Consider the following 24,265-nt stretch of genomic DNA (forward strand, 5'->3'; position numbering starts at 1 on the left):
AATTCAACATGCCTGCTGACCTAGCATCCAAGAGTTAAGGAAATTAAGAAATCTTATTTAGACATGTCGCAGCTCTTTCTTATCTATGGGCACCACTCCGTAGTGGATTTTTCAGGCTAGCTAGAGATATGCAACAGTAAAACGTCACAAGAGAAACAGCACGTAGATCAGCAAGAAACAGATTGGTAATTCATAACAGGGTTCAGGAAAGTGCAACAGCTCTCGTGGATACTCTTAACTGAAGTCTGACAAATTTCAGAAAAGTAGCTGTGTTTGTTCATTTTGCTGTAAAATACTAAAAGATTTTTTGGACATTACTAACACTAGGGTATGATGGCCCAAACTTCCCTTAGTCCTTTTCAACAAAAGAAGAGCTAACATAAAACCACAAAACCAAAGTTTAGTGTTGCATACTGTAATTCTTCTTCCATCCCTTGTTAAACCTAACCTCAGTTTCTAGGTAGGGTGAGTGGAGTGAAAGAACCCTGTGATTTGGTTGAAAAGAGCCATGGCAGGAGATGACAAAGGGAGAAACAAGCTTATGCATGCAACACTAAACTTTGGTTTAGATCTAAAATTTCCAGGGTGCTTTAAATAATATTGGCTCTTTCCCACAACAGCTCATGCCATAACATCCTTTTTAAAAAACAAAAAACAAAAAACAAAAACCTGTATTTAAAGGTGCTATAATGCTCTTTGTAGTTTTGGAGTTCATGTGGGGTTCATCACTACTTTATTAACAGAAAGCAAACGACAGCAAGGACCCATCCTCCCAAAACCTAACCTCAGCATCCTGCCATGACCCAAACTCCCACAGTAGCAGGTGGGAGGAATGAGAAGCACAGTAAGAGAGAGAGTAAGAGAGAAGGAAATGTAAAAGTAGAAGTAAAAATAGGGATGAAGAGAAGGTGTGGTGAGCCAATTGAGAGGCCTGGAAATACAAAACAAATGAAAAAACATGCTCTGGGAGTTTTGGTCAGATCCTGCTGAAATTGGTGCTAGCCTCACAGTAATTAAAAGCTATATGCTATTTCGCTATAAGCCACAGAAGGTTCCCTGTCAAGGTTTTGACATGTGTGGGGTTGATGATTTCCACTGCTAGAGGGCAAAGTGTTTAGCTTTCATAGCAGCTTGCAACAGCTACTGTTTTTGACATATATCCCCATATAGAGATGGTGCATTCTTTCCAAATTAGGGGAAGAGATGAACATATGATGGCCGTATCGATAACAAAGCTTGTTCGCTATTCTACTAACCAGGGATTCAGCAACATTAGTCAAAATGCAGCGTTATAAATGCGTTGTAACACCAGATGGCGCTGTAGAGCTGAAATCATAACTCAGTGATATTTTCAACAGTGAGCTTTACAACGGTTTTCTGCAGAGCATTTTAAGAGTGTTTTTTTTTTTTTAATAGCTGTGAAGGTTTAGCCTAAATTGTGTCATTATATAGTTTAGCCACTTGATGGCACTGGACACAGTTGTATGTTGGGGGGGGGGCATGGAGACTCAGGAGTTTCCCATTGCCATTCTGTTCTTGTTGGAAGGAGACAATAAAGTTATTGTCTAGCTTCCTGCTTGTTGCGTCATCTAAGCCTTCCAAAGCATTTGCAGAGTAGAATTATGATAGGACAAGCCTATAGCATATGACCTGAAGTTTCTCCAGGCTCAGCACATCTCCAGAAGAAGATGGAGGCCCTAGATTTCTGTGTAATCTATCAGGTGTAGGTAAAGGTAAAGGGACCCCTGACCATTAGGTCCAGTTGTGTCCGACTCTGGGGTTGCAGCGCTCATCTCGCATTACTGGCAGAGGGAGCCGGCGTACAGCTTCCGGTTCATGTAGCCAACATGACTAAGCCGCTTCTGGAGAACCAGAGCAGCACACGGAAATGGTGTTTACCTTCCCGCCAGAGCAGTACCTTTTTATCTACTTGCACTTTGACGTGCTTTCGAACTGCTAGGTTGGCAGGAGCTGGGACCGAGCAACGGGAGCTCACCCCATTGCGGGGATTCGAACCTCCAACCTTCTGATCAGCAAGCCCTAGACTCTGTGGTTTAACCCACAGCGCCACCCGTGTCCCCTTATACTTATACCGCGTCGGGTATAAGTATAGTCAAAATGCTGAGGGAGGCTGTCAAAATCCTTATTCTAGGTTCCCTCTAGTACAACAAGGCCTCAAAAAAAACCCAATCTGCTCCAGAATGTCAGGGGAATCCCAGAACAGCACACAGGGGGAGGAGTAAAGGAGTGCAAATGCTTGCACTCACTCCTTAGCACTGTGTTGAATACAACCCGTTATTTCAATGGATCTGTTCTGAGTATAATTTAGTCATATAAGAACCAATGCTGCTGTGGCCCAAAAAATCCAGGTACTGTATAAAAAATTGAAGAACACGGGTTCTATGTTTTATGTTTTTGTTGTGATTTTATTGGTGTTAGCTGCCCTGAGCCCAGTTTGGCGGGGAAGGGCAGGGTATAAATAAAAAATTATTATCATCATTATTATTATTATTATTATTATTATTATTATTATTATTATTATTATTACTGCAGACATACAATTTAAGATACCCAGAGTGGCAGGAAAAGGTAAAGTAAAAGAAGAGAAGGGTAAATCAAAGAGCCCAAGTGTTTTCTCCCAGGAGTGGAAAAGCCATTTGGGGAGGCAATCTTAAGTGGGAATAAAATATCAAGAAGGGCAGTGTTAAGACACCTCTCCTGCCTGCCAGTCATTCACTTTTTATTTCATCCTCCCTCGTTTATTTCAGCCACTCTTTATTAAAGCCTCTTCCTTAACATTCTACCAGTGAGGAGAACCTTGGAACTGTCCATCACATGCAATTTGGCCTTTGCACTATAAATTCCAAGAACACCGTGATGTCATAAATTGCAGTCCTATTATGCAGCACAATGGTTATATATCACCACATTCCATTTTACACTTAGCAGAAACTTGGCTTGGAAGCGCACTGTCGTTGTTAGGAGAAATATTGCAACACAGACTAACGTATTCTTCTGACTAATAGCTTTTTGGATTAATTGCCAGAGCCAAATCAATTGCAAGCGGGGTGAGAGAAAAAAAGGCTCTACAGCAAACAAATGGCTGTCGCTGGAAAGAGGAGTTCTATCTCTTGTCTTCCTCCTCCTCGCCAACGACTAGTGCTACAAAATCATGGTTCCAAGTCTCCAATGGCCATCTTCCATTGCACTAGGTGCTGCTTGCAGGGACAAGGAAATGTGGGAGTACAGTAAGACATTACCAAGGAGAGAGAGAGAGAGAGACTGAGATTCAGGGGTGCTGTGTTTTTTTTGATGCAGCACCTGCACCTGTCATAATGACTTCAGAGGATGTCACTTTATTGTAATAGCAATTGCAACACACAATGCCCTTGGTATTTTATCTATAACTAGATGACCTGGCCACACATTGCTGTGGGTTTTTTTAATTGTTTTTTTTAATGATTGTATTGATTTAGTTTGCGGCACCTCCCTGTTTTCAATTACCTGATTTTCGCCTCCCTCGTTTTCAATTACCCTCCCCCCCATTTTCAATTACCCTCTTTTTGCCCCCCCCATTTTCAGTTACCCTCTTTGCGGCACCCCTTTTCAATTACCAGTTTGTGATATTGCAAATGGCCGACGGAGCTCAGCCAGGGGGAAGCTGTATTAGCTGCAGTACCAGGTATGACATCAAATTGTGGAGCCAAGGTCTAGCTTTTGTACCTGCAGTACCAGTATAGCCGTCGCTAGAGGGCGCTGTTTTTCTGGTGATGTCTAATGCGTGCGCCAATTTTTATTTTTATTTTGCCTTTATTCTATATTTTAGGCATGACAGGTGTGGTTTTTTTTTAATTTTTATGATGCCAGATCCTTCCTTGGTGGTCATGTTACGCTTTGTACTAATTTGATGCGCTTTGGTCCAGCGGTTACAGAGAACATTGGTGTCCGCCGTGCACACAATGGGAACATTTTTATATATATAGATACACAGAAGGGTAAACCCAAACTTACCAGATCGTCCGTCTCTCTGGAAGTCAACGTGGTACCATTCACCGTCATTCACCTTCTTTTGCAAAGCTTTTGTTTTAATTGTACCAGAACCCATGTCCAGCAGCAGGTAGAGGTGGCCATCAAGCATCTCAATAGCAAAGAAGTCAACTTTGACCATTTGTGGGTGTTTAGCATCTTTCTGATGCCGTGGTTTGCCGTGGCTAAAAAGTATCAGCCCATTTGGCTCGGTGGTGCGGAAATCAAATGATATTGAGCCCGTTTTCTTGGCGTTCCACTTTGGCAAAGAGATAAAAGATTCTGGTGTTTCAAAAGTGATTGGATCCAAGGTTGCCACATTTTCACATTTAAATGCTACCACACCGTGGATCTTCATCTTAGGATCTCCTTGTTTGGCAAGTCGAGACAGTTCCAGCCGCACATCATTGTTTTTGTATACAACCTGCAAGCAAAGAACAGCAGTTACTGGAATGAATTTAACTGTACAAGCAAGATTGAATGCTAACTTCTGTAATTCCATTTTTAAAAAATCAATAAAAGCTGCACACATTTTACAAAACCTCATGTTATCAGGACCAGCCATGCTCTTATGAAGACCCATGTTAAATATCCACGTTGCCCTCTCCCCACTCCTCAAGTTGTCTCCTGCATCCAGACTTTAAAAGTCTGTATGCAGCTCAGATATTCTCGCTACAGTTTTGATGCTGCAGCTTGGTGTCAAACCTCAGCAAAGTTTCATTGAGTCTTCCAACCCTTTGGCCATCATCCAACCATCCATTGAGGTATATTTCAGCACCCACCTCTTCCCTCCATCCTGCAATGATGGAAGTACAGTAGTACCTCGGTTTTTGAATGCCTCCATAGTCAAATGTTACAGGTGGGTAGCCGTGTTGGTCTGCCATAGTCAAAACAAAATAAAAAAATCTTTCCAGTAGCACCTTAGAGACCAACTAAGTTTGTTCTTGGTATGAGCTTTTGTGTGCATGCACACTTCTTCAGATACATGCATGCACATGAAAGCTCATACCAAGAACAAACTTAGTTGGTCTCCAAGGTGCTACTGGAAAGATTTTTTTATTTTGTTTTGTCCATAGCCAAATGTTTCAGAACTCGAACGCCGATAACCCAGAAGTAAATGTCTCGGTTTTCGAACGCGCCTTGAAAGTCGGACAGGTTTCGGAAATCGAATGGACTTCCGGAATGGATTATGTTTGAAACCCGAGGTACCAATGTATGTACTGGTTTCACTGCCTTATTCCCAACCACCCCCCAATAAAAGACTGCAACTTCTGATTCAACAGCTATGTAATAATAATAATAATAATAATAATAATAATAATAATAATAATAATATTTCACCCTCAACACCCCGTAAGCACAGGAGCCCTCTGTGCATTTGTTGTTCTGTATACATAGGTTCTCTCTGCCTCATGCAAATGGTCCCAATAACTATCCAAAAGCCTCGTTGGCCATTTTGAAGTATATAAAACGCTTGTGCATTGGTAGAACATCACCCTGAAAGAACATTGATGTAGTAAGATCTCTTCCTACCCTGCCATTGCCCAGAGTTTGTGGGCACTAGGAGGAAAGCATACAGACAAGCAGAAGCAAATTAAGAAAACCTCAGTGGGATTTCAGAAGAAGATTACATATGATTGGGTCATGAGCATTTTTCAAAATTGATTAAAAATACTGTAATGAGTTGTTTTAGCTATGTTTTACCTTTGTTCTCTGTAAGCTATGCTAATACCTTGAATGCCGTGGTAATAATTTATTCCAAATTATCGCGCATAACAAAAATAAATAGGCATTTTGGCAGCTTGGGAGGGAAAAAAACCCCACAAGTAAAAAGAATGGCTTTTTAACATAAAATCTGAGTAATCTGAATAAGTCCCCTTCACATCTACATTTAAGCTCACCCTTTGCTCAATACAAATAATCCATACCTATGAGAAGTTTGAGCCCTATTAGAAGGTAGGTGACCTGACACCTCATCCATTTTGGGTTATTTTAAAACATGGATACATCGCCTTCCCAAATAGGAATTCTTTCAAAGCACATTATATACTAAAGGCAGAGTATAATGACCGCAGCAAAATAAAACAACGCCTCCCGAAACTCCATTCAAATGGGTAGTTTGATAAAATGTAGTATATAAAAACAGCAGCAAATCATTCCCTACAAAGCCACTAGAAGCAGCTTTCTGAAAACACTGGCACTGAAAACACTTTCTGAAAACACTGGCTGCACTCGTGGGTGACGACAGGCAAGGAGTTCCATGGATGTGGGTTCACCACAAAAAATAACGTCCTGCAATTCACAGCACTGTTGTAGGGCTGGTGCACATGTCATGCCCCTTCATAGAGGCTGCTGAAAAGCTGTCACTGTACTTCCCACCAAGACAAAGTTCTCTACACAATCAAAACTATCCGTGTAACAAATGATAGCCTGTAGACCTACAGCTACAATGGACCTATTCCTGCACAGTTGATTTTGCTAGCAAATAAGCCGTGGCTGGTTTGCTGCCACCAAGTAACACCCTAACTCAGCTCCGCCAAAGAGGTGCGATTATACCGGTAATCTGCTCATCGCAGGTCTGCCAGGTCTCAGCCAGCTGAGCCTAAGCCACTAGAAAGGGTGTTGTGGGGTGGGGGGCAGAGTGTGGCAGGACCAGAGAGGCATGACTTAGGCTGGATCTTAAGGCCATTTAGCTTGATCACGTGACTTGGCATAGAACACTTTTCAAAAGGCTTGTTTCCCTTCTGCCAAGCTTTGACAGAGCAGCAGCCCAGCTGCTGAATGGGGTTTGGATCTGGTGTAACTTTATGCCAGCTTCTCGTGCATATGATTGCTCTCTAAATATAATGCTGTGGTCCTTCGCTTGTGGAGAACATGGGATGGGGAGGGCCATCGCTTTGGGGAAGGGTCATTCACTCTATATTACTTTTTGTACGTCTTGTTCAACCCCTGACTCAAGTTCTCCGGAACACTGGTACACACTGTGGAGAACTAGCCCTATGCCAGGTAGGGGTTAATTTTTTCTGACAGTTAGAACCCTCAGGGGCGGGCTTAGCCTGGGTATAAAACACCCCTCCCAGTGGGCAGTGAGTTAGAGTTAGAGTTGGAATTGAAGTGTGGGCAGGAGGAGTTAAGTGCGGGGAGTTGAAGTGTGAGTCAAGAGATAGAGCTGGGAGTTTAGAGTCTTAGGTGGAAGTTAGCAGAGAGGATAAAGAGATTGTGAAACGTGTTGTTATTGATATTTAGTTAACTATTAGAGGTATTAGGCCGGTAACATTTAGAGGTATTAGGCCGGTATAGGACAACTGTTATAAGCTTCTTGAACAACCTTTTATTTATCAGCAACCACAAGCTTTGTACTCAATAAACAACTTTTTAGTTCACAATATCCTCGTCTGTGGTGAATGAAGTAAGCAGGATCCAGCTAGTAGTCTGAAGGGCTGCAGCTGGGGACTGTTTGTCGTTGGTGCAGCACTCATAGACCGTAAAACGTCCGGGGGTGGGCTGTACAGGGCGAAGGGCCCGCGACATTAAAGTGGTGGCAGCGTCGGGACGAAAGATTGTCATAAAGTGGTGGTCACATTGAGATCAAAGATCTAAAGTGTTGGCAAGAAGTGCCAAGGTACAAGAAAGATTTAAGGGTGACGCATTGTGTGAAGTGTGAGGCTTAAAGAGGATTTAAGCAAACTTCTGTGAGACTCTACAATCTAGTCAGGAAGGGGGATCGCATACACCTGGAAAGGGAGAAGGGGAATTCAGAGAGGAATTACCTGGCCCTAGGGTGTGGTGTGATAGCGCCTAAGACTGTGAGATTGTGAGAGAATTACAAAGATACTTTGCGTTTAAAACTATTTCAGGCAGAAAGGTTTATAGTGAGAGGTCGGAAAAGTACGCTGGATAAAGTGCACTGAGGTAACTTTAGGCGTGACTTTGGACCTAAACTGTGGAAACTGAGCCTGAAGAAATAGTTTAACTGAAACATCCTTGATTTAAGTACAGAAATAATACCACCAAATAAATAGAAAATGCCACCTAGAAAGACTAAAACAGCTCTTAGGGACTCACAAGTAGAAAGCTCTGAAGAAGAAAATGGGGTTTCCCAGATTGAGGAAACCAGTTCTGAAACAGTTAACAAAAATCCTACTGAGGGGACTAGTTTTAAAGCCTCAGAGGAATTTGAAAAATGGAAACTTGAGAAGGAATATAATTTGAAAATCGAACTAGCCAAGTTACAAGCTGAAGCAAAAGAGAGAGAATTAAAGTTACAAGCTGAGGCAAAAGAGAGAGAATTAAATATTGAGAGAGAGAGAGAAAGAGAGGCAATGGCACTGAAAGAAAAAGAAATGACCTTAACTATTGAGAGAGAAAGAGAGGCGAGAGAACTGAAAGAGAAAGAAATGACCTTAAAGTTACAAGCTGAGGCAAAAGAGAGAGAACTGAAAGAGAAAGAAATGACTTTAACTATTGAGAGAGAAAGAGAAAGGGAGGAAAGAGAATATTTATTAGAAATGAAAAGACTTGAATTATCAGCTGTAGAAAATAGAAACAACAACAATAGTTCCACACAAAATCCTAGCAGGGTGGATTTAAAAAGATTCCCTGACTTCAGAGATAAAGACGATCCTGAAGCGTTTATCATTTCTTTTGAGAGGGCTTGCGAAGATTTTGAAGTAAAAGATGAGGAGAAAATGCAAATACTGAGAGCTCGTATTAGTGGAACATTAACAGAGATTTATTCTCAAATGCCATCTGATCAATCTAAAGATTTTGAAGCATTTAAACAGTTGGTTTATGTTAGATTCGGAATTACTGCAGAACAACTGAGACAAAAGTTTAGAACAATAAAAAAGGTGCGTGAGGAAACATTTGCTCAACTAGGAGCTAAAACTACAAATTATTTAAACAAGTGGCTAGAACAGGAGGGTGCTGATTCTGTGGCGAAAATAAAAGAGGTGATTGCATTAGAACAATTTTATGACACGATTAATAGTCATTTGAAGTATTTAATTAAAGAAAGACGCCCTAAAACCATCCTGGAAGCTGCTAATCTGGCAGATGAAATAAATGAAATCCGAGAACACGCTTATGATGCCCCAAAATATAAGGACAAACAGTGGGAAACAAATAAGTTTAAGAGAATGCAACAGTCCACAAAGTTTACCACAGAAACTGCCAAGAAAATGTTTCCCGCCAATGCAAATGTTCCCCATAACACGCCTATGACAACGGGGGGGACTGAGGGAAAAGTAAATAAATATAGTGAGGGTAAAAGGCCTGAATTAATCTGTTGGCAATGTGGGAAAAAAGGCCATAGACAACTGGACTGTAGAACTGAAATCAGAACTAAGAGTGCAAATAATATCCCTCAGAAGCAGACATATTGTGTCCAAACTGTGGAGACAGAGCCAACTGCCAACGTGGTTGCCACGGCAACCGAGGCCCAGTCAGAGGCTGATGAGTTACCAGTGGCCCAAGTTGTGAGGTGCTATATAATTCAACAAGATGACATGTTATTACACAAAACAGGAGAAGAAATTTGGGTGAATGGTAAACCATATAAAGGCTTAAAAGACACAGGGTCTCAGATTAGTATTGTACATCCTGATTTGTTAAAGCCAGAAGACTTTATTAAAGGCAAAACAATCAGTTTAAAAGGAATATCAAAACAGCCAGAAACCTTGCCAGTAGCACTAGTTAATCTGACATATAAACAATGGTCTGGAGAATGGCAAGTAGCAGTTTCGCCAGAAATCCCAGCTCCAATGTTAATTGGGTGGGATCTACTTGACCATGTACAGAGTGCATTTGTGATAACTAGGGCACAAAAACTGCGACAGTTACCTCAGGAGGAAAGGCCTGATACAATTGTTGAACTGACACAAGATACAAGTATAATACCAGTTACAAATAGTCAAGCAGCTAGTTTTGCAGCCAAGCAGAAACTAGATACAGATTTACAGAAATATTTTCAAGCCACAGCCGTGAATACAGTATTAACCCCTGAAAGCCCGGAGCGGTTTATAGTCAATAATGGGTTGCTATACAGAGAGATTCTTTTAAAGCCTAATAGAGGGGGTAATGAGATCCACAGGCAACTGATAGTACCTACGGAATTTAGAACCAAAATAATACAACATGCACATGGCAGTATATTTGGAGGTCACTTGGGAATCACCAGAACCAAACAAAGGGTATCCCAAAATTTCTTTTGGCCTGGGATGGGCAAGCAAATAACGTTACGAAACCTAGAGACTGAAACAGTGGCTTCAGCTCTAATAAGTTATATGTGTCGGCTAGGGTTTGCAGAACAGATCGTGACAGACCTTGGAGCCTCATTTACCTCTAAACTGATGCAGCGTTTGTGGGTGAGGTGTGGGATAAAGCATATCACCAGTAGTCCCTTTGAATTACTGTTTGGAAGAAAAACCAAGGGTCCCCTAGATTTATTAAGATTTAATCGGGAAGGACGGCCAGTTGGGGATTCTGAGAATGTAGTTGACTACCTTTTTAAAATGCAAAACACTCTCAAACGATCACTAGAACTGGCAGGAGAACAGTGTAAGGTTGCTCCACACAAACAGAAAGTTTGGTATGACAAAAAAGCACATGAGAGATCTTTTGAGCCAGGACAAGATATTTTATTAATCAGACCAGTAAACAGTGACAAGTTACAACTGACATGGGAAGGTCCTTGTAAGATCATTTCAAAAATGAATGATATAAACAATATAATTCAGCATGGTGAAGGGAGGCGGGTCATGCATAAGAATATGATAAACCCAACCCAGTCACTAAACCATGAACCCAATCTAGACTACAGTAGTCACGTTGTTGAAAAAGCCTGTGATATTGGTAAAGGAGTGTCTACCTGCAATATGACCAGTGACCTATCTGTGAGATCAGTTAGATCAACTAGTCATAGTTACGATAAACCATTCATCAGTTGGAAAGATAGAAAGAAAGACGTACTGGAAGTTATAGCTGGCATGGGGGCCTATCGACTTTATATGAAAGTGAAAGTGTTTCCTACACTAGAGATTGTGTGGTGGGAGGATGGGTACCCTGCTGCTCATGCAACACAAATAAATGTCCAAAATGAATGTGGTTACACAGCATTAACAGGGCTACCACGTCAAAGACATACAAAAGTAGTCTTAAAATTGCTCGAAGTGGGAACTGATAAATCAATACAGACCAAAGATGAACTGACAACAAGGGAGATTGCTATGCGCAATAAGCAATCAAAGCTTTTTAGCTTACTTTTATTAAGTGATCACGCTTGTCTAGAAAGCTTCAGCAAGCTGATTAAAAAAGAAGACATCCACAAACTTCTGAAAATAGTTCCCAGTGCATTTAAAAGCCAGACAACCAGTTTATATGCAGCTTATGATGACCTGGAGATGTGTGTACAAGTCTGCGAGCTTAAACATTTAACAGAGAACCTGAAGGAGGGAGAGGTTGAACTAAGAGAGCTTTTGACCCTGAGAAACAAAGACTCTACCCAGCTTGGGATCCACAATCGTTACAGACGCCTCGAGTGCAGGGATCGGAATGGGACTGTGTCATCTGGCCAAGGAAGACAGCTTACATCCCATCACGTATGGCAGAGAAAAGACTGGTGCCCAGAGAAAGATACTTCTTGCGACGGGTAAGGACGATAAGGAGCGTGAAAGGTTCCTAAACATCATCGCAGACGCCTTATCACGAAGACCCAAAGACAAAGGTTAAAATGGACAGTTACGACTTTTCTTGCAATAAAGGCCTAATGCTGCATGAACTATTGTATATAATGTTCACAACTATATGTACTTTTACTGAAGATGTAACTGTTTATGCTATAGTTAGGTAATATAGGTAAGAGTTATAAAATGTATTGTTTATGTTAATGTTTAAAAATGTTGTTTGTATCAGAGGGATACTTTGGCTAGTAACTCCTCTGATACAAACCTAAAAAGGAGGGAGGTATGTGGAGAACTAGCCCTATGCCAGGTAGGGGTTAATTTTTTCTGACAGTTAGAACCCTCAGGGGCGGGCTTAGCCTGGGTATAAAACACCCCTCCCAGTGGGCAGTGAGTTAGAGTTAGAGTTGGAATTGAAGTGTGGGCAGGAGGAGTTAAGTGCGGGGAGTTGAAGTGTGAGTCAAGAGATAGAGCTGGGAGTTTAGAGTCTTAGGTGGAAGTTAGCAGAGAGGATAAAGAGATTGTGAAACGTGTTGTTATTGATATTTAGTTAACTATTAGAGGTATTAGGCCGGTAACATTTAGAGGTATTAGGCCGGTATAGGACAACTGTTATAAGCTTCTTGAACAACCTTTTATTTATCAGCAACCACAAGCTTTGTACTCAATAAACAACTTTTTAGTTCACAATATCCTCGTCTGTGGTGAATGAAGTAAGCAGGATCCAGCTAGTAGTCTGAAGGGCTGCAGCTGGGGACTGTTTGTCGTTGGTGCAGCACTCATAGACCGTAAAACGTCCGGGGGTGGGCTGTACAGGGCGAAGGGCCCGCGACACACACATCCATCTAAAAACAAAACTCTCAAACAATAAAGCGGGTATATTGTTACAGTGGAACTTTGGTTGTCAAACGTAATCCATTCCGGAAGACCGTTCGACTTTCGAAACGTTCGACAACTGAGGCGCAATTGCCGGCTGGCAAAACCCATTGAAAAAATGGAGAAACGAGCCCCGGAAGCCATTCGACTTCCGAGGCGCGTTCGAAAAGCATTCACTTCCGGGTTGTCAGCATTCAAAAGCCGAAACATTCGACTTCCAAAGTGTTTGACAACTGAGCTTCCACTGTACTATCAATTACACCTATCAGTCCGTTTAGCCAAAAGAAAAAGCCTCAAAGCGACTCAACAAGGTAAAATACAACAAATAAAGCAATGAAAAATAAAACAGCCAAAAAACAGAGTAGATGCAATGCCAACTGACCATCATATATACTAATTCACACTGAGAGCCACAGCTCAGTGATAAAGATGCTATCCTTTCTCTGGCATCTCTAGGAAGGCTGAGAAGGAACTCTGTTTGAAAACTTGGGGACCCATGGCCAGCCTTTGGCAATACTTACCTGAATAGATTAAATTTCCTAAGTTCCTATGTGTCCTAGAACCCGCTCACCACCCCTGAATCTGAGAGGAAGGACAGGATCTCTCCATATCTTCAACACCTGTCAACCCTTTAGCTAGAATGCAATAAAAGTGGCTTGGCTATTCACCCACTTAATGGCAGACCAACTCTGTGTTACAAATATGTCTGCGAACGTGACGTGAAGGCTGGCAACCCTGTCATGTAGGAATCCCTTGCAGATGACAGCAATGCCTGGAGACAGTCAGGTCGTGTACCCCCAACAGTGACCAGAGAAGGAATGGCTGCTGGGAGGAGTGCAGAGAGAAGAAACACCATGATGCATTTGCAGCAGCACAACTGGACTCCTTCATCTGCCCCAGCTGCAATCAAACATGTCTCTCGTGTCTCTCCTGCACTGGTCTGCTCTGCCACAGCAAATGCTGTAACTCTCCAACTGTTTGACTTTACCTGCAAAGGAGGACTCTTCCATCGTTTCCTGATACAGATGGATGCCAACAACATCAAGTGACAAGTGTTTGCTCCAAAATTGTTATTTTTAGCTAGTTCATCCATATAATCTTGCAGGGGGAGGGACAGAAATTGAGCTTATCACTCTGGAATTAAACGGTGTGGTTTTAAACTTGCTTGCTTAGAAGATTTCTGCATGGGGCTTTCTTCTTCTTTTGCTGATTTAACAAAGTATTAGATTTCTTGCTCCTCTAAACCCTTTATCGCTTTTTCAAGCCTTCCACTTGCCGATATAAAACACACCAAGGTCAGATTCTACATGTTAACCTCGTTTTAAGCACCGCTTTGGCTCTGTGTCCTTGAAACTAGGACTTAATGGCAACCTTGTTAGCTATGAAGCAATGCCGTTGGGAACCCAATAGGACTCATATCAAGAGAGAGTGAAGCCAGCCCAACAGAAGTGAAGAGAAATTAACAGGATGCAAATCAGTCTACTTAATTTTTTCCCAACATCAAAGACTGACTGAAGATTATTTTGATAAAACTGAAAGGCAGTATTGGATAAAGATTTAATCAGCCAGCCTTACAAGTGTTCGTTCTCCAGTGCATTCATTCATTTTCCTACTGCATTTTTTAAAAAGAAAACTGGTCACACTATACATACACACTATGATGCTGGCCAATTTTCATGAGCCCCCCCCCCCCCGGCAATAAAATAGCAAACTGATATGAATACGTCAGGAAAATAACTTTAGATTGTAAAAATGGAAAAATTAGGGAAGCTGAAATCGACAAGATTGGCCCACTCGTGTACTTTACAACATTGTATTCCTTTCTTGCCAAGAATGGTACTCAGCTATAATTCTGGAGTTCTAACATGTTATGGTTAGCTTCATCCCAGCCCCCGCTTCCCAGGAGCCCCCAGTGCCCCAGGTCAGGGGGTCTCTCAGTCAGGGGTGGACCTTGGTAATATGCCGCCCTATGTGAGGCCAGGACCGCCTTAGAGGGATCGGCCGCCGTGGTCCCTTGGCGCCCCCGGCCTGCTGCCTCTTCGCCCGCCTCCCTCCCACACTGGCTGCCCCTTGGGAGGGGGGTGGGCGAGCGGGGGATGAGGGGCGTGGCGTTGGAGCGGGCGCTCGCGTGCCGGCGGGCAACAGATGAGGGGTGGGCGGACGGGCGCTTGCAAGCCGGCGGGCGGGCGGGCGGGCTGCAAGCTGCCTCCCGGAGCCCCAGCTGGAGTGCTGGAAGGGCGCGCAAAGCCCCGCACCGCTCCAGCGCTCCAGCTGGGGCTCCGGGAAGCGAGGGCGGCCGGCTTGCAGCCCGCCCACCCGCCCACCCGTGGGGGTTGTGGCGGGTTGGGGAGGGGGAGCCCGGTATGCCGGCGGGCTCGCGGGGGCGCCCCTGGGGGGCCCGGCGCCCTGGTGCGCCGCGCCACCAGCCCCTATGGATGAGACGGCCCTGTGTGAGGCCAACATTTGACACCCTCCCCACAGCCCTTGTAGCGTCAGCTTAAGCTGGGTAAACAAGGTAGGGTCCTAGAGCCTTCGTGCCTCCTTCTCAATGCCCAGTAAGTGGTTGTCCAGCTTTGGGAAGGAGGCAGAAGGACTCCAGGACCCTGCCAGAGCCCTCACACCCTCTTTCCAAAGCCGGACAAATGCCTACTGGGCTTTGAGAAGACGCCCTGCTCAGCTGCACATCTAGTGCCTCTGCACTGCTCACACTGCCCTAAATCCACCGCTATCCCACATAGTTCCAAGCACCTCTTTTTATCACTCTGTTCGTTTTGTTTTATATACACTGTGTTTCCTCCTGCCGTCTCACATATGGGTCTTCTGAATCCCTCTGCATGCTTTTCCAGTCTTCTCCCTCTTTCTGGCTTGCTAATAGGAATGACAACTCTAGAACCCTTCTGTTCTGTTACTCTTCCTCCTTCCCATGATCCTTTTCCCTCACACAGGAAGACACAATTCAATTTGCAGCCCACCTCTTTTTCTTTGCTTGCATCATTCCTCTGCCACTCCAATTTCCCTCCTCATTCTCCTCCCTGCCTGGACCCAGAGTGCAAGCTCTCAGACTGGCCTTTTATCTTCCAAAGGATGTTCTCAGCATCCTTATCTACTTTGGGCTCCCACTCCTCAGTTATGTGTTGGCACAGCTGTTGAGTCAAGTAGGGAGTGCCAGCATCTGTTGGAATCCATTCACAGTTATGTAGAATCATAGAACTGTAGAGTTGAAAGGGATCCCAAGGATCACATAGTCCTGCAATGCAGGAATCACAACTAAAGAAAACTCTGGCAGTCGCCCATCCAACTTCTGTTTAAAAGCCTCCAATTAAGTGGGGTAGTTCTGAGTGAGGTAGTCTGTTCCACTATCGAACAGCTCTTACTGTCAGAAAATTATTCCTAATGTTCAGTAAGTTGGTATATACAAAGATGGGTGCCACAATTTTGTAGCAGTGGAGGAAAAGTGCAGGACATTGTATGGCCACTCCCTAAGACTTCAGTTTCTAGAAACACATGTGTAAATGTGGGCATTTTAAACTATCATCCCTCCAGAGCTTTTGTCAGAAACAACTTCAGCCAGGAACATCTGGGAAAAACAGATTGTCTACCTGCCCAGCTGACTAGATGTTCTTCCCCAAAAGGAGAAAAACATCTGGGCCTAGTAGCTAAGCAGCACACTTCAAGATGAGGAGAGAGATCACCCCCTATGGTCACCATAGAGACTTTGAAGAACAGCAGTTGGAGCACTCACAAATCGGGTTCTCACTTGTGAGAGCATGCATTGCGGTTGGGGCTAGAAAGACACCTCCTCTTGGGAGATCCTCCTCTTGGCGGCGTGCTTCGGATCACCCACCCTCCCTCCCTTTATTTAGGTCTCTGCATTTGACCTTGCAACTGCCTGTCATGGGGTCATCTGCTTTTGGGGCAGGGGCCCAGTAGGCATTTTGTCCATCTGGCTGATTGGCTGTTGCCATTTGGTTTTTGCCTACTGCAATAGCAACTAGTCACAACTTGTAAGGTTGGTGGTTAGGCATTGGTTCTTGTGGTGGTTACTGGAAGGGTGGGCGCCCCCTTCCAGAATGATGATGGTGCAGGGAATTCCATTAAAGGAACCCAGGGGCTCGATATGCTTTTGTCCAAACCCCCGGTAGGGGGACAGGGCCACGCAAGAGCCCCTGGGACCCCTGGGGCGAAGGAGGGCCCTGCTCCTCCCGGCCTCCTTAACGCTCCCCAGGTGGCATTCTCCCAATGCTGACCAAAAGTCAGCTCTGTCCCGGCAGACAGCTAGTCTGAACCAATGCCTACGCAACCACTCACATAATTTGTATTTTAATAAAGTTGTGGTCTAAATTATTGCCAAAAACCCAAACAAATGTTACGTCTCTAGTCTGAGTTATTGGGGGGTGTCTTGGGGACCTCAACACGCAACATCTATAATAACTGGACTTCTGACATTTTACACCATCATCCCTCTAGAGACTTCACCACCCACCACTGCCTTAAAAAATATCATTGCAACTATTATGTATGTACCTCCATTGCTGGAGTCAGTATTATTCTGAGTACCATTTACTGGGAACCACAAGTGTCCTGCTTGCAGGTTTCCCATAGGCTGACCACTGCGAGAACGAGGTTGGACCAGATAGGCTCTTGGCCTAATCCAGCAGGGCTCTTCTTAGGTTCTTATAAGAGTGGCCTATTAAGATTTCCAGTGGTTGGAAGGCAGGGCTTCAATGTCCTTATACCTTCCCACGAGAAGCTAAAACAGCAGAATATAGCTTTTAAAAAGCCCTGCAGAATCAATCACGTTCAATTAGAACAGCTAAGATAAAGGTCAAGCACAATATGGATGTGAAATCCCAGGTCCGCATTAAAATTATTTCACAGCTCCGCTAGAAAACACAGCCTGCGCGTTGCTAGTTCACAAAACGAAATTTCCTCTGTATGCAAGCATACAAATTACTTCGACACTAGCAAAAATGTAAACATGCTAAAGCTGCAGTCCTATACCCACATACCTGAGAATAAGCCTCCATTGATTGTAATGGGGCCTTCCTCTCTATAAGCCACTCTGTGCTCTGTGCTAGCCTATCAAACTTATGAATGAAATGTTTTTATTTGTCTCTTCTTCGCACCCAGTCACTTTTATTTTTTTCCAACAAGTGAGTGGAACTGTCAGGTAATGAACCAAGAATAACAAACTAAACTTCGTTTTATTTGCATGTTTTTATCTTATGCTGGTATGCAACCGTAATAAAGTTTGATGATGATGATGAAACAAACTAAGCCTTAATAGAATTATAATGGACCAACCCAGACATCTGAGCCCCTTCTCTGTGGGCCCCCTCCACAGGCGGTCTAGAGGTCTGCAACATGAGAACAGGCCTTTTCCGTGGTGGCTCCACACTTGTGGAAAGCTCTCCCCAGGGAGGCTCTCCTGGCACCTTCATTGCATAACTTTAGGAACCAGGTGAAAACGATCCTCTATAACCAGGCCTTGGGTCGATTAAACAATCTATGGCCATTTAAATGTGTGGTTTTTTTGTGGGAGGTGGGTTATTGGTTTCCTTTTGTCTGTTTGTTTTGTTATATATTCTGTGGTTTTATTTATTTTGTAATTTTATGTTGTGAACTGCCCTGTGACTGGAATGACTGGAAAGACGAGAAACCAAAATGGGCAGATATGTAAGTCCCTATACACTTGCAAAAACCAGCCTGCAATGGCAAGTTCCATTCAATTCATTGGGGCTTACTCCTAGCTACACAGAGCTGGAATGGCGGTCTCAGAGAGCAATCATGCACACAAGAAGCTGGTTTAAAGCTAGGCGGTGTAAATTAAACTGGAGTGTAAATTTATACCAGATCCAAACACTGTTCAAGAGCTGGGCCGCCGCTGCTTTACCTAAGCCTGGAAGAGGGAAAACAAGCCTTTGAAATAAAGGTAACTTGCAGCTTACACACATTTAACTCGTGTGCATTTAGCTGTACGTGCTTAGCAAAATAAAATAAAATAGAAGGGGTGGAAAGGGAATGGGCAAACCGGCAAAAAGGCTTTGCAATCCCACCCATAATTGAACCCAAAGTGTCTCGATTTTATGGGATTTCAGCTGTAAGCGCTATCCCCAGGACATAACCCCTGTGAAAGTGGGGAGTTGCCTGCTGTGTTATATATATGCTGGCTTGGCAGGTCACATGGCTGAGCTGAATGGTCTCAGGATCCAGCCCAAGTCCTTCATCTCTGGTCCCACACCCAGAACACTACCTTTTGGGGAACTTACACCTGTCTTGGTTCAGCCAGCTTCAGCTGAGCCAGCCGAGTCCTGGCTCAGACAGGATGAGCAACTTACACCAGTGTATCTTTGGCTGAGCTGGGGTCTTAATGCTGGCTGAGCCTGGCTGAGCCAGGCAGCTGAACCGGCAATGAGCTGTATCCTAAGCTGCTCATCCTTCTGGATCTTGCCATAGGATTGCCCTCTCATTTATCCACTGGATTTCACACTTGCCAGATGTTCCAGCACTATTCCCAACTTGTATTGACTTGTATTTTAAAATGCATTGAGAAAAAAGCATTGAGAAATGCAGATTTTAAGAGAAAAGGCCAACCAAATGCAGATTTTATGAGATAAATCAATAAATGGCTGTTTCTACTCTGCACAGCGTAACAGGGCTAGCAGACACTAGCGGCAAAATCTGAAGAATGGTCAGGGCAAATCTCAATTTATTTAAGAATGCAAGAATCCTGCTGGATTAGGCCAGGGGCCCATGTAATCGAGCATCCTGTTCCTTCAGTGACCAACCTGATGCTTAAGGGACGCTCTCTCTGCCTGCAATTCTCTGGAGCATGTTAAGCTACTCCTTCACCACTTGGGCACTTAGGGATCGGTTACAAAGATGTGTCCAGCTTCAATAAGGCTGCATAGAACTGAGCCATAGCCTAAGTGAAAGGGCCCATGTTTTGTACATCAATGGTCCCAGATTTGGTGTCCCTGGCACCTCTTGATGGTGGTGGTAGGGGAAGGAAAGACCTCTGGCTTCAGATCCTAAGTGTCAGGGACTGTGCGGAGGAGGGCAGCACTGAGGAGGAATTTTGGATTTTGGGAGCCTCCCCTCCCCCTGCTCCTAATCAGGATCCTATATCTTCCCAGGAGCAGGAGGACAGTGTAGATTTGGAAGAGCGGTTTGCAGAGGGACATAGTTCAGAAGACAGAAGTTGGGAAGAACTGGGAGGTGAACAGTTAGGAGAAGAAGAACTGGGAGAGAGAGAGAGAGTTAACAGACTCAATGTTGCTGGAAAGCATCCATCTAATCAGCCCAAGGAGAGCAGATAAGTTGGCAGCACAGAAGGCACAGTGGTTGCGAAATCAGGTTGCAAGACGCGGTAGCGATGTGGGTGACTAGAGGGAAGTGGGTGGGACCCTTAATTGGGGGGCACTTTCATTCTGAGGAATGGATGCTTTGTTCTCTCGCTGTGATCATTAAAATCTCTAACTGGTAAGAGTCTCCTTTTGCTTTGTTCTGCTTATCTACTGTCAAGGGGGGCGGGGGAGGGAGCCAAGTCCCTGAAGCCTGACACTAAGGCACTGGTGCCAATCCGAATAAACAGCACAGGCTTGGCTATGTGTATTTATATGAGAGAAGCCAACAGAGCTTTGATGAGATTTTGGATAAGATCTATACCATTTCTCGGGGGATCTTCGCACATCCCTACTGCAAAGGAAGCCTTTGAGAATTGTGTTAGCCTGGATAAAACTTCCTGTAACAAATGCGTTCTAAATATTATTTGACTTCTGCTGCACACTGTCTGGTGATTTACATGACATTTAGCAACTTGTGTGTAGAAATGTAACAATGACCTTTACCGCCAGCCTTTCCATCCGAGAATCAATAGATGGTTTTACACTAATCCATAAATGTAATCTCTTTTCGAGTGAGAGGAGGGGTGGTGGCCGGAGTGCAGCAGGCTAGGAAGGAGTGATATGAATAAACGGAAGGAAGGACAGTTACTCATAGACACTTCTTGGGACAGAAATATTAACCCTTGCCCAAGGCTAGCCCTACCATTAGGCAGAGTTGGACAACTGCCTCAAGTGGAAGCAGCCTCCTCATCAGTTCCTCCAGCCATCCCTCTCTGCTTAAGGGTCATAGACTCATAGAATTGCAGAGTTGGAAGGGACCTCAAGGGTCATCTAGTCCAACCCCCTATCAAAGGATAGAGACACATGTCCTATCTAGGAATGGATAAATCTGTCATATTTTTTTTTGTTTCTCTCAGTTTATCGTTTTTTCTCATTCATAACATCAGTTTTATTATTATTATTATTATTATTATTATTATTATTATTATTATTATTATTTAATTAAAGTAATCATGAAAATTCATCAGCAAATTTCTCCTGGTGCATAAATGTTTAGATGAAAAATTGCCTATTTTACACGGTTCATTGCAGAACAAATTTCCTATGATAATGCACTGTGAAATATCATTTTCACTAATATATGCATCTCTGTGCATACTTTATCCTCTGAGTACATGCATATTTGTACACATTACGTTGATAAAGAACTGCACTGCAAAGTTCAGGGAAGTGCCCATTTTGAAAAGATGGCTGTGTTTTGGTCCTTGCATTTTTTTGGGGGGGGGAGCGAATTACATGGGTGTGCATTAAAATGCAAACGTAATCAGATTTCTCCTCTATGCCTTGAAAAATGGAATGATTTATATGAATACCCTGCTCCCTAAAATGTATTGATTATTGATTTGGGGGTTATGGGTGGGGTTGTTTTTCTAATAATAATAATAATAATAATAATAATAATAATAATTGTGTTCTTATATGTTGCAATCTGCCCTGGTACCACATGAATATCAGCTAAATAATAATAATAATAATAATAATAATAGTTACTATTATTAAAATGTGTATACCACCTTTCACCTGATGATCACAGGGTGGTTTACAGTATAAAAACACAAAAATAATCACCACAATAGTAATAGCAAAAACAAACGAACCAATAACCCCTTCCCACAATCACATTTAAAAGGCCATAGAATAGATTGTTTAATCAGCTGAAGGCCTGGTTACAGAGGAACATTTTTGCCCGGTGCCTAAAGATATGTAATGATGGTGCCAGGCGAGCCTCCCTGGGGAGAGCATTCCACAAGCAGGGAGCCACTGCAAAAAAGGCCCGTTCTTGTGTTGCCACCCTCCAGACCTCCCAAAAAGGAGGCATGCAAAGAAGGACCTAAGGTGATGATTGCAGGGTCAGTTGGCTTCATACCGGGAGAGGCAGTCCTTGGTGATGATAATACTTCTGCAACTAATTAAAACAAAACGCGCCATCTCAGCATAGCAATGTGAGGTTCTGCACCCCATGAACTCATCTAACTTTATGGAGCAATTTCTACTAGCAGCAATAAAATAGCATTTTCAGTGCTTCTATACCAAACCAATGTGACCATTTTCCTACATTCACCCTCCAGAATTCTCCAGGGTATACAATTACACCACTCATACTTTTTTTCTTTCCTTCTTTCCAGAGGTGACAGTTGTGGCTAATGCAAACAACAAATATAGCAATGCTTCATTTTATCAATCAATCAATCAATCAATCAATCAATCCCTGTTCATAGTATAATGCAAAAACAAGCGAAGAACATAAAATGTCTCAATTCTTCTAAATTTGCCCACAAGTACGGGGAGTGTCAGTTGTGACTGTGATAAGAGGGACTCTATAAATGGTCCAGTTTCTGCTATGGTTACAATTAAGGTAGCTGTAGAAAGCACATGGAGTAACTGAGAGACTGTAATCCAAAAATAGTTATTTTTACATGCATACATACATCAATACCTAATTTTATTTCTGTACTGCCCTCCCACAGTTAAAGTCGTGCTCAAGGTGGCTTACAACATAAAAAATACCTAATTACAAATCTAACAAAAGTAGTCATAAGTGATAAAGAAAAAAATATATGCAATCAAACTGAATAGTTTCCATACGTATCACAAGATCTAAAATAAAGATACAAAAAACCCACACAACAGCAAAAAACCCCACCCAACAAAAAAATCCTAAACAACACCGCAGCCCTAGAGTCTGTTTAGTATTATCATAGAATCATAGAATTGTAGAATTGGAAGGGTCCCCGAGAATCACCTAGTCCAACCCATAGCTGTCAACTTTTCCCTTTTCTTGCGAGGAATCCCATTTCCCTTTAAAAGGGGGGGAAAGGTGACAGCTATGGTCCAACCCCCTGCAATGCAGGAATCTTCATACCCTCCAACGGTTCTCTGATGAAAAAAAGGATGTGCCATCACACAATGATAATTTTACGATTTATAACCCACACATTTTACTGGGCCGCCCCAGTCACTCTGGGCACCTTCCAACATATATACAGTAAAACACAATTAAACATTAAACATGGTTTTGCTTTGTTTACACACACACACACACACCCCTTCTGTACATATTATTGCCTTCAGATGACTCGGGGGGGGGGGTCAGATGACTCCACCTTCTCCAACATTTCTCCAATGAAAATAGGGACATCCTAAGGAAAAGTGACACATTCTGGGATCAAACCAGAAACCAGGATGGCTTCTCTAAGTCAGGGACGCCCCTGGAGAACAGGGATACTTGGAGGGTCTGAATCTTTTGGCCAATGTAGGGCTTGAACCCACAACACTGAGATTAAGAGTCTCATGCTCGACCAACTGAGCTACAGTAGCCATGGACTTTGTAGCTGGAGTCAGTCAGGGCCCCACCATTAACAATCAGTTTATGTGCAACCATCAGAGACCATCTGCAAATATCACTACCTTACAAACTCCTGTCAGGTTTATACTAGTATAACTCTTGTGAATTCCCCCCCCACCTAGATTCTGGGCTCTGTGTTTTGTATGATGGTGTGTTGTTGTTCAGTCGTTCAGTTGTTCACTCTGTGTTTTGTATGATGGTGTGTTGTTGTTCAGTCGTTCAGTCGTGTCCGACTCTTTGTGACCCCATGGACCAGAGCACGCCAGGCACACCTATCCTTCACTGCCTCTCGCAGTTTGGCCAAACTCATGTTAGTAGCTTCGAGAACATGATGGTGTAGGAGATGGGAATTACAAAATTACAGTTCTCGAGAGAGAGGAAACTACAACTTGCATTAGTTTGGTGTGTTGCAAGGGTGACTCCAGGAAAATAAACACAAACTCATTTATGGAGATTAAAGGAGTGGCAAAAAAGTAGGGTTGTGCACTGAATTTGGGCGAATCTTCAACCAAAGGGACCAATTTGGGGGGTCTGGCCATTGGGTGAGTTGGGTTGAGGAAGCTGCGGGCAGTGGGGTAGGAAGCCGCTTGGGCACCTGGAGCGGCAAACATGATGCGCACCCATTGGCGGGGCGTCGCTACATAGCGACGCCGCAAATGCGCTGTACATAGTGGGTTGCTGCCGCCGGCATTCCAGCACTGTACGGGATCCTCTGCTTGCAGCTGCAGCTGTGAATGGAGGATCCTCTACATGCGGCTGCCACTCTCCTTCTTTCCTGGTGTGTCATCCCTTAAAATGCATCCTGCAGGGACAATGCCTCTACGCAACAACTGTGGAATTTACCACCTTGCTCTCAGCCAGTGGGGGGGGGGGAGGAAACACAAAGTCTCCTTCCTTTCCTCCCATCCCAGTGATGCATTGAATTGTGTGTA

General features: G+C 43.5%; 1 protein-coding gene across 1 annotated transcript in view; it reads right to left on the bottom strand.

Annotated features, from left to right (window-relative positions):
- The window catches only part of NRXN1 (neurexin 1), a 933,637-nt gene that overhangs the window by 516,460 nt on the left and 392,912 nt on the right, over positions 1 to 24,265 (bottom strand). Inside the window, 1 exon segment of the mRNA XM_033145071.1 lies at positions 4,012 to 4,450. Coding sequence (XP_033000962.1) covers positions 4,012 to 4,450 — 439 coding nt within the window.

Source organism: Lacerta agilis, chromosome 3 (genome assembly GCF_009819535.1).
Source record: "Lacerta agilis isolate rLacAgi1 chromosome 3, rLacAgi1.pri, whole genome shotgun sequence".
NCBI classification, from domain to species: domain Eukaryota; kingdom Metazoa; phylum Chordata; class Lepidosauria; order Squamata; family Lacertidae; genus Lacerta; species Lacerta agilis.